The sequence below is a fragment of the Bombina bombina genome, chromosome 2 (assembly GCF_027579735.1).
Source record: "Bombina bombina isolate aBomBom1 chromosome 2, aBomBom1.pri, whole genome shotgun sequence".
Lineage (NCBI taxonomy): Eukaryota > Metazoa > Chordata > Amphibia > Anura > Bombinatoridae > Bombina > Bombina bombina.
In genome coordinates, this window is record NC_069500.1 from 1,075,949,479 (window position 1) to 1,075,965,250 (window position 15,772).

Sequence of the window (15,772 nt, forward strand, 5' to 3'; positions counted from 1 at the left end):
AGTGTTATTTTTTTTAAGGGTGTATTGGGTGGGTTTTATTTTTAGGTTCGGGCTTTGGGCCGCAAAAGAGCTAACTGCCCTTTTAAGGGCAATGCCCATCCAAATGCCCTTTTCAGGGCAATAGGGAGCTTAGGTTTTATTAGTTAGTATTTTATTTGGGGGGTTGGTTGTATGGGTGGTGGGTTTTACTGACTGTTGGGGGGGTTGTTTGTATTTTCTTTACAGGTAAAAGAGCTGTTTTCTTTAGGGCAATGCCCCACAAAGGCCCTTTTTAGGCTAGGTTTTTTTTATATAGGGCTATTAGATTAGGTGTAATTAGTTTAAAGATCTGTAATTTGTTTTTTATTTTCTGTAATTTAGTGTTTGTTTTTGTGATTTAGCTAATTTAGCTTAATTTATTTAATTGTATTTCATTTAGTTAATGTATTTAATTGTAGTGTAATCCTCTCTCTATCCGAGTTTCTATGGCAACAGACCACGGTACGGGAGATGTGTAGTTACAAGAACTAAAACTCAAATTTATTCAAAGTCAAAATAAACTGCATGTGTAATATAAAAAATATGAATGTCACAAATGAAAATGTTGTTTATTAGTTTCGTTGTAGACTGATATATAGCCAATGGGCTGCAGAGGGTTGAGCATGTGTGTACCTTGTTTACAAAAAAAATATATATATAATTTATTGGTGTGCAAGGACTGTATAATACTACAAGGGAGCTTCTCAAATTCTTATCCATCATTAAAATAAGTGTGAAATCATATAAAGGCCTAGAAATTACTGGCCTAGATTTATTGATGTGCTTTATAATTGTGATATATGTTGCTGCATTTTGTTTTGGCATATGACATACATTTTTTTTTATTATTTTATTTTATTTTTTAGGTATTTAATAGGCTCTGGTTTCCTCTAGTGAGGCCTGGTGCTTTTGCTGTACTTTCCCATATGTTGCTTAGTTTTCAGCATTCGCCAGAAGCTTTCCATATGGTAAGGTTTTTTTTATTTTAATATGCTAGTAAGATATTTGGTCTAGAATACAGTAAACAATATATATTTATGTTTTAAAGGGACAGTCAACACCAGAATTGTTGTTTAAAAAGATAGATAATCCCTTTTATTACCAATTCCCTAGTTTTGCATATACAACACAGTTATAAAAATACACTTTTTACCGCTGTGATAGCCTTGTATCTAAGCCTCTGCAAGCCGCCCCCTTATTTCTGATCTTTTGACAGACTTGCATTTTAGCTAATCAGTGCCTAGGTAACTTCATGTGCGTTAGGTCAATGTTGTCTATATGACCACACATGAACTAACGCCCTCTGGTGGTCAAACACTGTCAAAATGCATTCACATAAGAGGCAGCCTTCAAGGTCTAAGAAATTATCATATGTGCCTACCTAGGTTTAGCTTTCAACTAAGAATACCAAGAGAAATGTTGATAAATTGGTGATAAAAGTAAATTGGAAAGTTGTTTAAAATTGCATGCCCTATATGAATCATGAAAGCTTATTTTTTAAGTTAGTGAAGAAGAAGAATTCTGCTGTTCTAGATTTCCCCAACTGGTCTGCAGCTGACACTTAGGCTGAGACACCTTTTTAAAAGCCAAACAAATTCGGCACAACTCGAAGGTGACAAAATAACATTATCCTTACATATTTGGCATTGTTAATTATCCATTATTACGATTGGTTTACTTTGGGGAACGTGAAAACCATGTTGATAAGATGCTGCTGTGAGATGATCAGAGAGCAGCAAATTATTTATGGAATACAACTTTTTTTTTTTTTTGCTTTTTATCAAAGTATTTTATAAGAAAGTGTTCCTGGTAAAGTGACCTTAAAATCAGAATGTATCCCCCATTAAATGTTTAACTGTTCATAGTAAAACAATACAGTAATACTGTAATCAATTTAAAATCTTTTTTTGTGTTGATGCTTTTATTTATACAACATTCAGTTACATAGTAACCATTTTTTATTATTTCCTTCAGCTTACTATTTTTCTTACACACTAGATGGCAGCATAGAACTTTCGCATTGTCCTAAATATGTAATCTATTGTTCATACCACAGGCATTTTAATTGTCTGCTACCCTCTAATTCAAAGCAATTTAGGAGTAATTGGCCGTAATAATGAAATAGGAGTCTGATAGCCAATCGCCGGTTATGACAACAATGAATGTGTTAACCAATCATGCAATATAACACAATATTTATTTTTGTTTGTGTTGCTACAATAACACTGTGCACCTAAAAGAGAGAAAAGAAAGAAAACGGTGTCAAAGCTTCCAACCTCGTCAAATGAAGACACATGCAATATATTGCATTGCACGTATCTATCCAATTTACACAGATTAGCTTTTCAAGCAGTTCCTTAAAAGTGAAACTAGTTTAGTACAGTTAAAGGACCATTATAGTGTTAAAATGACCTTCTAATAGATTAGAGCATGTAATTTTAACACAAGCAACGCTGTAATGCTATGCGTTTAACCCCCACAAAGGAGTTAATTGCATGCATAAAGTCTTGCTTGAGACCCGCAGCAATAGTTTCCACTTCGGGACCAGCGGGACTTTAAGCATGTGTTTTTAAACCCTTCCAGCATCTATAGTGTTAAAATGACATGCTCTAATCCATTAAAGAATGTCGTTTTAACACTATAATGACTCTTCAACTTTGCTTGTAACAATAATGCATTGAGCTGAGTTCCAGCTCAGGGAAATATATTATTACAAGTAAAACAGTACATTTTTAATTTAAAGCGATACTAAACCCAACATTTTTTTCTTTAATGATTCAGATGAAGCATGCAATTTGAAGAAACTTTTAATTTACTCCTATCAATTTTTCTCCGTTCTCTTGCTATCTTTATTGTAAAAGCAGAAATTTAAAGCTTAGGAGCCAGCCCATTTTAGGTTCAGCACCCTGGATGGTGCTTGCTTATTGGTGGCTACATTTAGCAAACCAATAAGCAAGCATAACCCAGGTTCTCTACCAAAAATGGGTTGGCTCTTAAAGGGACACTAAACCCAAATTATTTTCTTTCATGATTCAGATAGAGCATGCAGTTTTCTAATTTACTCCTATTAAATTATTTAAAAAGCAGGAATGTGATGCATAGGAGCCGACCCATTTTTGGTTGAGAACCTGGGTTATGCTTGCTTATTGGTGGGTAAATGTAAGCCTCCAATAAGCAAGTGCTATCCATGGTGCTGAACCTAAAATGGACTGGCTACTAAGCTTTATATTCCTGCTTTTAAAATTAAAGATAGCAAGAGAACGAAGAAAAATTGAGAATAGGAGTAAATTAGAAAATTGCTTTAAAGGGACAGTCAAGTATACATTAAACTTTCATTATTCAGATAGGACTTTTAATTTTAATTGACTTTCCAATTTACTTTTATCATCAAATTTGCTCTTTTCTCTTGGTATTCTTAGTTTAAACCAAACATAGGTAGGCTCATAGGCTAATTTCTAAGCCTTTGAGGGCTGCCTCTTATCACATGCTTTTTAAATCTCTTTTCAACACAAAGAGACAGAAAGTACACGTGGGCTATATAGATAACACTGTGTTCAGGCACAGAAAGTTATTTAAGATCTAGCACAATACAATGCTAAATTTAAGACAATAGATAATAAACAGTCACAGTCATGTGATCAGGGGGCTGGAAGAAGGTTCCTAGATACAAGGTAATCACAGAGGTAAAAAGTACATTAATATAACTGTGTTGGTTATGCAAAACTGGGGAATGAGTAATAAAGGGATTATCTATCTTTTAAAACAATAACAATTCTATGGTTGACTGTCCCTTTAAATTGCATGCTCTATCTTAATCATGAAAGAAAAAATGTGGGTTCGGTGTCCCTTTAAGCTTTACGTTCTTGCTTTTTAAATAAAGATAGGAAGATAACAAAGAAAAAATGATAATAGGAGTAAATTAGAAAGTTGCTTAAAATTGCATTTTCTATCTGAATCATGAAAGAAAAATTTGGGTTTAGTGTCCCTTTTTAACTACTATTTTTACTTTTGAGATACTCCTTGGAAAACTCTCATCTATGTAAATTGCACAGCTATCTGCAATCCAGTGCTAGTCTCATCACTTGACAAGGTTCTTTCATTTATTTTTACATAAGTAAAAGTTCAGCATTCATGTCGCACTGACCTTGCGTGTCATCTGACATGTTTCGAATCCGCCTGATCAATGATGGTCATTTTATAAGAAAGCAGATGCAAAGCACGTCAGTTGGCACGTGTATGGTGTTTTATTGCAGAGGATCCCTGCTTTGTGCTTACTATACTCGGCTACTTCAGGTTTCAGGCATATTAAAGAAATTGTACTTGTAACATTGGAAATTGTCTAGTATATCCTTTTAATTCCTAGTTATCCTACTTCAGTTTAATGAAACCATTTTTTGTTTTCTTCCCATGGTTTAGATTGTTCCTCATGTTGTCAATTTGGTCCAGTCTTTTAAAAGTGATGGTCTTCCAACTAGTACAACATTTCTAGTACAGTTTACAGAACTGATGCACTGTATGATCTATCATTACTCTGGATTTCCAGATCTCTATGAACCTATCTTAGAAGTTCTTAAGGTAAGATTTCCATATGTATTTATGAATTATAATATAGTTTGTATTTTTTTATTTTTGCATTTAAAAAAAGTGACAACAAAATACAATAGGATGACAAAACAAGACCTTTAGAGGTATTAAATCAATGTCCATAACATAACAAAAGCTTCTTAGAGCCAGCAGTGTGTATTTTGTAACATTTATTGTGGGGATTTATGACACTTATTTCATTATACGTTTCTTGTGATTTTTCTTTCATGATTTAGAAAGAGTATGTAATTTTAAACGACTTTATAACTTCTATTATCTAATTTGCTTCATTCTCTTGATATAGTTTGCTGAAAAGCATATCTAGATAGGCTCAGTAGCTGCTGATTGGTGGCTGTACATAGATGCCTCGTGTGATTGGCTCACCGATGTGCATTGCTATTTCTTCAACAAAGGATATCTAAATAATGAAGCAAACTAGATAATAGAAGTAAATTGGAATGTTGTTTTAAAATTGTATTTTCTACCTGAATCATGAAAGAAAAAAATTGAGTTTAGCGTTCCTGAAAGGATGCAGTTAATATTCTCCAATGTTTTGTTCCACGTTTTTTAGTGATATTCTATAAGGCATTGCCAGTAAAAGCTATAAACTGCAAGGACATTTTTGAATGAATATATTATTGTAGCTTGGTCTGTTCCAGTGTGTTTTAAAGGAACAGTAAACATTTTGAAATTATGGGACATTTCTGTCGTGTTGCTATATAACTTATCATCCAAGTCTTTTTTTTTTTTTTTTTTTTAAACAAATTAACATCATTTTTACTCCAATTATTTTTTAATTGCCTTATTCTGAGGAGTCAATATGGACTTTAATTTGCAGACAACTAGGCTATTCAGTCATTTATGTTGGTATACAGTTAATTGTTTTGCAGTTTTATCAGTTAAAGCTTACTGTGGTAAGATATATAGCAGAGTTAGCCTTGCAAATTCAGCACTGTGCATTTCACGTTCCTACTGTGTCCCTACTAGAACAGCCTGCCAGGGACCCAGTATTTTAGTGGCACGCTGAGCTGTTTGTTCTTCCTGTGTCCCCACTACAACAGCCTGCTAGGGACCCAGTATTTTAGTGGCACGCTGAGCTGTTTATCCTTCCTGTGTCCCCACTAGAACAGCCTGCCAGGGACCCAGTATTTTAGTGGCACGCTGAGCTGTTTATTCTTCCTGTGTCCCCACTAGAACAGCCTGCTAGGGACCCAGTATTTTAGTGGCACGCTGAGCTGTTTATTCTTCCTGTGTCCCCACTACAACAGCCTGCTAGGGACCCAGTATTTTAGTGGCACGCTGAGCTGTTTATTCTTCCTGTGTCCCCACTACAACAGCCTACTAGGGACCCAGTATTTTAGTGGCACGCTGAGCTGTTTATTCTTCCTGTGTCCCCACTACAACAGCCTGCTAGGGACCCAGTATTTTAGTGGCACGCTGAGCTGTTTCTCTTGTAAGGTGTATCCAGTCCATGGATCATCCATTACTTGTGGGATATTCTCATTCCCAACAGGAAGTTGCAAGAGGACACCCACAGCAGAGCTGTAATATAGCTCCTCCCCTAACTGTCATAGCCAGTCATTCTCTTGCAACTCAAAACAAGCAAGGACGTTGTAGGAGAGAGTGGTTAAATATAGCTAGTTTATGTTCTGCAATCAAAAGTTTATTTTTTAAATAGTACCGGAGTTGTGCTATTTTATCTCAGGCAGTAAATAGAAGAAGAATCTGCCTGAGGTTTCTATAATCTTAGCAGGTTGTAACTAAGATCCATTGCTATTCTCACATATGTCTGAGGGGATTACACAGATGAGGTAACTTCAGCGAGAGAATGGCGTGCAGTTTATTCTGCTATCAGGTATGTGCAGTTATAATTTTTTCTAGAGATGGAAAACACTAGAAAATGCTGCTGATACCGGATTAATGTAAGTTAAGCCTGAATACAGTGATTTAATAATGACTGGTATCATGCTTACTCCCAGGGGTAATACCCTTATGATATTTACGATATAAAACGTTTGCTGGCATGTTTAATCGTTTTTATATATGCTTTGGTGATAAAACTTTTATTGGGGCCTAGTTTTTTCCACATGGCTGGCTTAAATTTTGACTAGAAACAATTTCCACTGTTGTAGTATAAAAGTTACAGTTGGTGCAGTTAAAATTACAAACTGTGACATCCAGCTTCCCTCAAAGGCCCTCTGAATGCTATAGGACATCTCTAAAGGGCCCAAAGGCTTTCCAAAGTTGTTTATTGGGGAAGGTAGGGCCACAGCTTGCTGTGGCAGTTGGTTGTGACTGTTAAAAAACGTCTATTTCGTTGTTGTTTTTTATCCGTTTTTTTGAACTAAGGGGTTAATCATTCATTTGCAAGTGGGTGCAATGCTCTGTTAGCCTATTATACACAATGTAAAAATTTCGTTTGATTTACTGAATTTTTTCACTGTTTTTCAAATTCTGACAAAATTTGTTTCTCTTAAAGGCACAGTACCGTTTTTTTATATTTGCTTGTTAACTTGATTTAAAGTGTTTTCCAAGATTACTAGTCTCATTGCTATTCTATATAAACATGTCTGACATAGAAGAAACTCCTTGTTTATTATGTTTAAAAGCCATGGTGGAACCCCCTCTTAGAATGTGTACCAAATGTACTGATTTCATTTTATGCAATAAAGATCATTTTCTGTCTTTAAAAAATGTATCACCAGAGGAATCTGACGAGGGGGAAGTTATGCCGACTAACTTTCCCCAGACCCTTTGACTCCCGCTTAAGGGACTCGCGCTCAAATGGCGCCAAGTACATCTAGGGCGCCCATAGCGTTTACTTTACAAGACATGGCGGCAGTCATGGATAATACACTGTCAGCGGTATTAGCCAGACTACCTGAACTTAGAGGTAAGCGAGATAGCTCTGGGGTGAGACAAAATGCAGAGCATAATGACGCTTTAAGAACCATGTCTGATACTGCCTCACAATATGCAGAAGCTGAGGAAAGAGAGCTTCAGTCAGTGGGTGATGTTAATGACTCAGGAAAGATACCTGATTCTAATATTTCTACATTTAAATTTAAGCTTGAACACCTCCGCGTGTTGCTTAGGGAGGTTTTAGCTGCTCTGAATGACTGATACCATTGCAGTGCCAGAGAAATTGTGTAGACTGGATACATACTTTGCAGTGCCGGTGTGTACTGATGTTTTTCTAAATACCTAAAAGGTTTACAGAAATTATTAATAAGGAATGGGATAGACCAGGTGTGCCGTTCTCTTCCCCTCCTATTTTTAGAAAAATGTTTCCAATAGACGCCACCACACGGGACTTATGGCAGACAGTCCCTAAGGTGGAGGGAGCAGTTTCTACTCTAGTAAAGCGTACTACTATCCCTGTCGAGGACAGTTGTGCTTTTTTTTTTTTTAGATCCAATGGATAAAAAATTAGAGGTTACCTTAAATATTTATTCAACAAGGTTTTATCCTACAGCCCCTTGCATGCATTGCCCCTGTCACTGCTGCGGCGTACTGGTTTGAGTCTCTGGAAGATGCTTTACAGGTAGCGACTCCATTGGATGACATACTTGGCAAACTTAGAGCACTTAAGCTAGCCAATTCTTTTATTCTGATGCCATTGTTCATTTGACTAAACTAACGGCTAAGAATTCTGGTTTTGCTATACAGGCGCGCAGAGCGCTATGGCTTAGATCATGGTCAGCTGACGTGACTTCAAAATCTAAGCTACTTAACATTCCCTTCAAGGGGCAGACCCTATTCGGGCCTGGTTGAAGGAGATTATTGCTGATATCACTGGAGGAAAAGGTCATGCCCTTCCTCAGGACAGTTCCAAATCTAGGGCCAAACAGTCTAGTTTTCGTGCCTTTCAAAACTTCAAGGCAGGTGCGGCATCAACTTCCTCTAATAATAAACAAGAGGAAACTTTTGCTCAATCCAAGACGGTCTGGAGACCAAACCTGACATGGAAAAAAGGTAAGCAGGGAAAAAAGCCTGCTGCTGCCTCTAAGACAGCATTAAGGAACAGCCCCTTATCCGGGAACGGATCTAGTAGGGGGCAGACTTTCACTCTTTGCCCAGGCGCGGTCAAGAGATGTTCAGGATCCCTGGGCTTTGGAAATTATATCCCAGGGATATCTTCTGGACTTCAAAGCTTCCCCCCCAAAAGGGAGATTTCACCTTTCACAATTATCTGCACACCAGATAAAGAGAGAGGCATTCTTACACTGTGTACGAGTCCTCCTAGTTATGGGAGTGATCCATCCAGTTCCAAAGGAGGAACAGGGTTTTTACTCAAATCTGTTTGTGGTTCCCAAAAAAGAGGGAACCTTCAGACCAATTTTGGATCTAAAGATCTTAAACAAATTCCTCAAAGTTCCGTCGTTCAAGATGGAAACTATTCGTACCATCCTACCACTGATCCAGGAGGGTCAATATATGACTACAGTGAATCTAAAGGATGCTTATCTTCACATTCCGATACACAAAGATCATCATCGGTTTCTCAGGTTTGCCTTTCAAGACAGGCATTACCAGTTGTAGCTCTTCCCTTGGGATTAGCTACAGCCCCAAGAATCTTTACAAAGGTTCTAGGGTCACTTATGGCAGTCCTAAGGCCGCGGGGCATAGCAGTAGCCCCTTATTTAGACGACATCCTGATACAGGCGTCAAACTTCCAAATTGCCAAGTCTCATACGGACGTAGTACTGGCATTTCTGTGGTCGCATGGGTGGAAAGTGAACGAGGAAAAGTGTTCTCTATCCCCACTCACAAGAGTTTCCTTTCTAGGGACTCTGATAGATTCTGTAGAAATGAAAATTCACCTGACGGAGTCCAGGTTATCAAAGCTTCTAAATTCCTGCCGGGTTCTTCATTCCATTCCGCGCCCTTCGGTGGTTCAGTGTATGGAAGTAATCGGCTTAATGGTAGCGGCAATGGACATAGTGCCGTTTGCACGCTTACATCTCAGACCGCTGCAACTATGCATGTTCAGTCAGTGGAGCGGGGATTACACAGATTTGTCCCCTCAACTGAATCTGGACCAAGAGACCAGGGATTCTCTTCTCTGGTGGCTATCTCGGGTCCATCTGTCCAAAGGTATGACCTTTCGCAGGCCAGATTGGACAATTGTTACGACAGATGCCAGCCTTCTAGGTTGGGGTGCAGTCTGGAACTCCCTGAAGGCTCAGGGATCGTGGACTCAGGAGGAGTCTCTCCTTCCATTAAATATTCTGGAACTAAGAGCGATATTCAAGGCTCTTCAGGCTTGGCCTCAGTTAGCAACTCCTGAGGTACATCAGATTTCAGTCGGACAACATCACGACTGTAGCTTACATCAACCATCAAGGGGGAAAGAGAAGTTCCTTAGAGATGTTAGAAGTTTCAAAAATAATTTGCTAGGCAGAGATTCACTCTTGCCACCTATCAGCTATCCATATCCCAGGTGTAGAGCACTGGGAGGCGGATTTTCTAAGTCGTCAGACTTTTCATCCGGGAGAGTGGGAACTCCATCCGGAGGCATTTGCACAACTGATTCATCGTTGGGGCAAACCAGAACTGTATCTCATGGCGTCTCGCCAAAACGCCAAGCTTCCGTTTTACGGATCCAGGTCCAGGGATCCCAAGGCGACACTGATAGATGCTCTAGCAGCGCCCTGGTCTTTCAACCTGGCTTATGTGTTTCCACCGTTTCCTCTGCTCCCTCGACTGATTGCCAAGATCAAGCAGGAGAGAGCATCGGTGATTCTGATAGCACCTACGTGGCCACGCAGGACCTGGTATGCAGATCTAGTGGACATGTCATCCTTTCCACCATGGTCTCTGCCTCTGAAACAGGACCTTCTACTTCAGGGTCCTTTCAACCATCCAAATCTAATTTCTCTGAGGCTGACTGCCTGGAGATTGAACGCTTGATTTTATCAAAGCGTGGCTTCTCCGAGTCAGTTATTGATACCTTAAGACAGGCACGAAAGCCTGTCACCAGGAAAATTTACCATAAGGTATGGCGTAGATATCGTTATTGGTGTGAATCCAAGGGTTACTCATGGAGGATTGCTAGGATATTATCTTTTCTCCAAGAAGGTTTGGAAAAAGGATTGTCAGCTAGTTGAGCGTCTGGCAGATGTTCCAGACGTTCAGGCATTTTGTCAGGCTTTAGTTAGAATCAAGCCTGTGTTTAAACCTGTTGCTCCACCATGGAGCTTAAACTTGGTTCTTAAGGTTCTTCAAGGAGTTCCGTTTGAACCTCTTCATTCCATAGATATCAAGCTTTTATCTTGGAAAGTTCTTTTTTTGGTAGCTATTTCCTCGGCTCGTAGAGTCTCTGAGCTATCTGCCTTACAATGTGATTCTCCTTATCTGATTTTTCATACGGATAAGGTAGTCCTGCGTACCAAACCTGGGTTCTTACCTAAGGTGGTATCTAACAAGAATATCAATCAAGAGATTGTTGTTCCATCCTTGTGTTACACAATTTGGACGTGGTCCGTGCTTTAAAGTTTTACTTACAAGCTACTAAAGATTTTCGTCAAACATCTGCTTTGTTTGTTGTCTACTCTGGACAGAGGAGAGGTCAAAAGGCTTCGGCAACCTCTTTTTCTTTTTGACTAAGAAGCTTAATCCGCTTAGCCTATGAGACTGCTGGACAGCAACCTCCTGAAAGGATTACAGCTCATTCCACTAGAGCTGTGGCTTCCACTTGGGCCTTTAAAAATGAGGCTTCTTTTGATCAGATTTGCAAGGCGACGACTTGGTCTTCGCTTCATATTTTTTCAAAATTTTACAAATTTGATACTTTTGCTTCTTCGGAGGCTATATTTGGGAGACAGGTTATACGGGCAGTGGTTCCTTCCATTTAAGTACCTGCCTTGTCCCTCCCTTCATCCGTGTACTTTAGCTTTGGTATTGGTATCCCACAAGTAATGGATGATCCGTGGACTGGATACACCTTACAAGAGAAAACACAATTGATGCTTACCTGATAAATTTATTTCTCTTGTGGTGTATCCAGTCCACGGCCCGCCCTGTCATTTTAAGGCAGGTAATTTTTAAATTTAAACTACAGTAACCACTGCACCCTATGGTTCCTCCTTTCTCGGCTTGTTTTCGGTCGAATGACTGGCTATGACAGTTAGGGGAGGAGCTATATTACAGCTCTGCTGTGGGTGTCCTCTTGCAACTTCCTGTTGGGAATGAGAATATCCCACAAGTAATGGATGATCCGTGGACTGGATACACCACAAGAGAAATAAATTTATCAGGTAAGCATAAATTGTGTTTTATTCTTCCTGTGTCCCCACTACAACAGCCTGCTAGGGACCCAGTATTTTAGTGGCACGCTGAGCTGTTTATTCTTCCTGTGTCCCCACTACAACAGCCTTCAAGGGACCCAGTACTGCAGTATCACTGTATTTATCCTTCCTGGGTGAGGCTACTATGACAGGGAAAATAAACAAAGTTTGTTTGTTGGTCTGTTTATTTATAGATTGGTTTTTACTTTTTTGGTAACTTGAATGTTCAATTTTCTAAATAATTATTCTGTTACCAGTCTCTTTCCTAGCTTGTTTTCTGTAGGGCAGCAGCTTTGTTACAAACCTGTATTTAGCTCTTTTTGCATATACTCTCACAATAGAATAAAGATAAAAACTGACAAAGCAACTGTAACATCCCTTTTTATGGTTAGTGTGACTGCTCATAAGGGTTTACCCTGGTGGATCCCTGACTGTTTACCTTGCCACTATTGTCTCTTTTTCAACTTGGATAACCATTAAAGGTACATAAAGTGCAAAAAAAGATGATGTTGTGGAGCATTTAAGCCTGCATATAACTGTATTGTTAAACCATGCAGAGAGGTGAAACGCATATCTAAGGTAAAGTAGTCATTTGCAGCTCTGGATAAAGCAACTGTTATAATAAAATTCACGTTAGAATATTTTCTCTTTGCAAATTGATGCCGCTTTAAACTGAGACTGAAAATAACTGGGTTAAGCACTTATGAACGCAGGTTTTGAAGTTTCTGCCTTTCTTCAAGGCAATGCAAAACTGCATCTATCAAAATTTGCATCTATCATGTACTGTTACTCAGGCTTTTTATTTTAAATACAAAATTATAATATAAAAAAAATACCATGCAGGAATCGTCAATAACCATTTTCTTTCCATTTTTTCATTTTTAGACTCTGCAATTTTTGAAGAAATTGCTACAGCCCAATGCTCAATATAACAATATACATACACATTCTAGAGCCCCTATATTAATATAGAGCTGACCATGCATATAAAGTTGGAGAGGGTATACATAATGCACACTTCATTATTTATTTATAAAGCACACATGGCAAAAGTATTCTACCTGTGTACATTGCAGTGTTTGATTTGTATTGCTTATCACAATGTTTTTTGTTTCTAGTTTTCATTTTACCAATACTGCTGACACAAAACAAGCATATCTATTAATATTCAGCTTTGGAATTTGGCTGCCCTGATATCACAAATACTGTGGCCCAAAGAACCAGTCTCAAATCTCTTCAGTGAGGGAGAACAATTTTGGCTAGACCACAAAGAAGTATTGTTTGATTGTATGCCGAGGAATTTTGTGTTGGCAGTGGTTTCAAAGGCTATACTGTTTATTTTTGTTTTTCCTCAATTGAGGGAGAAGGTGGAAGGGGGAATTCCAGGTTTAAAAAGTGAATTCATTTACAAATGAAAAAGCAAAGATGCTTACCTAAAGTTTCACAATAGTTTTTTTGTTTTTTTTATTTCCTTCTTTAGGATCTGCCCAAACCCTCTGAAGAAAAAATCAAACTTATATTAAATCAAAGTGCCTGGACCTCGCAATCCAATGTATTGGCATCTTGTTTGCCTAGGCTGTCCGGAAAATCTGAAACTGGAAAAACTGGGCTGATTAACTTAGGCAACACCTGTTACATGAACAGTGTTTTACAAGCACTTTTTATGGCTACAGAGTAAGGTTCATTATTTTACATTTATTGTGCATATTTTTCTTTGTTTTCTATATTATACTGCTGATATATTATGCAAATGATTTTATGTTGTTTAGGCCTTCTGGTATAACCTAATAAATGCTTCATAATACATGCATTGTTAAGCTTTATAGTAGCTCAATAAGAGAAATCTTCTTTCAGTTTTAGGAGGCAAGTATTGTCGTTGAATTTAAATGGTTGCAACTCCTTGATGAAAAAATTGCAGCATCTTTTTGCCTTTTTGGCTCACACCCAGGTATGTGTCTTTTAAAGATTAAACAAACCATTTGATATTTTGGTGTCAATATTGTCAGACCTCCACAGTTGTTCAAAGGCCAAGAGGACTGTTTTTTGTTGCTCTAGCAGAAATAACCTGAAATTGTACAATAAAAAAAAGGAGTGAGCGGGCTCACTGCAGAAAAGAAAATGTTGGAGAGCGGCGGGGAAGGGGAGGGAGAGGGGATCCAAGTGCATGGGGATTTTGGCTTATGTACACAGGCTTTAGGATATATATATATATATATATATATATATATATATATATATATATATATATCTATATCTATATCTATCTCACAGCACCATTATACATATAGGCCAAAATAATCAACCATGATCTGCAATATTAGTATGTAGCAGACCAGGGGTGCTGGACAGTAGTGTCGTATAGAATAAAAAGCCAGGAGAAAAAGTGGTTAAAAACCACAAGTCTACTTTAGCCTGCACTGATTAATAAATGGCAATTTAGAAAAGTCCAGGAGAATGGGGAAAAGATGGACAAAGTGAAAAATCACACTGATACAGTGACCTGTACAGAATCGTACCATTTATTCAATACTGCTAAATTCTAAGAAGCAATACCTCAAACAAACAAATAATAATAACCTAAAATAATGTTAAACACATAGATAAAGTAGTAACCACAGATACTAATGTGTCGACACAGATAGATTAGTCATCAAGCTTCTAACAAAAGACCATCCCGGGAGGTAAGTAAATAATAATGTCCATAAAGAAATAATGTAAGTGCAATAATGAAATTCCTGAAGTGCACATAGTATTAACAGGACATCTGCTTAAAGTCCTCCATAGAGTAATAGTGCTGGTTGAACAGAGCAAAACTGTATACAATAAGAGGGAGCTGCTAGAGTTGAATAACCCCTGTATATAATTTCATGTACTGTCCAGTGTAGAAAAGAACAGTCTGGTTATGAAAAGTGTATTGATCAATTATATCACAACGCTAGGGTGGCTTTAGCAGCAACTTCCAGAAGAAGCAACAATTTAGAGACGGCACACGGATACCTGTATCAGGGATAACTCCTTTCTCACCTGACCCATCCTTGGACGGTCCGCACCATGCCTTTAGCTCTTCACACTGTTATATCCGGCTTCTTTTCTGATGCAAATGAAGGTAAATGTTTGCACTCACCCTAGCGTTCTTTCAATGTCCAAACTCGACTTAGATACAGGGGTTAACAGTCTCTACCTCAATGTCGCTCCTCAGACTATTTCCATCCGGTCGACCAAAAGGAACAAAGGGGTTCAGCTGTTAACCCAGTGTTTATACCGCTACGCGCGTTTCACCCGCACAAGGCTAATTTCAAATCGGGCTTCTGAAAAGCAGACTGAAGTAAAAAGGTGTGTCATGGTGTACTTTGTAATTTGCATATATTACCCAGAATCCTTTGCTGCATTGGAAACTATGTAATTCAGAGGTTTTCTGTGGGAAAACAAGCCTCTGGGCCTGTCTAGATTTGTTAATGAACTACACAATGAGTTATTTTTTTATATTTTGTGCGTATTGGAGGATTTTAAACTCACCTTTTTATCTCCCCCCTAATTTAAAATGGGTGGTGCGGTTACTTTATATAGCACGTATTATTTTTGGTCCGTGACGTGCACACCTGTTTGTTATTACTCTGATGGAGGGGACCTAAGATGTTTATTTATTCAGATTTGGATGCCTCACGAATAGCCACCTTGTGTGTAGGTAACAGAGATTTTTTTGAACACAGAACCTGATGTTAAGGAACCGCCTAGTTTAGAACAAATGATAAAACAAAAGATTGTTTATGATTTACATTTGGTTACTTTAGCGGAATATTTTAGACAAAAACGCATTCCTAGGGGCCTCAGAAGTCATCTTCATCCCACATTATTCAGGGACAATTCAGAATATTGTGATA

At 38.2% G+C, this 15,772-nt stretch overlaps 1 protein-coding gene across 1 annotated transcript in view; it reads left to right on the top strand.

Annotated features, from left to right (window-relative positions):
* Positions 1-14,903, top strand: part of USP38 (ubiquitin specific peptidase 38) — a 31,454-nt gene extending 16,551 nt beyond the window's left edge. Inside the window, exons 5-9 of the mRNA XM_053700210.1 lie at positions 885-986; positions 4,435-4,593; positions 13,372-13,565; positions 13,746-13,839; positions 14,772-14,903. Coding sequence (XP_053556185.1) covers positions 885-986; positions 4,435-4,593; positions 13,372-13,565; positions 13,746-13,839; positions 14,772-14,903 — 681 coding nt within the window. The remainder of the gene's footprint in view (positions 1-884; positions 987-4,434; positions 4,594-13,371; positions 13,566-13,745; positions 13,840-14,771) is intronic.
* The last annotated feature ends 869 nt before the right edge of the window (positions 14,904-15,772 follow it).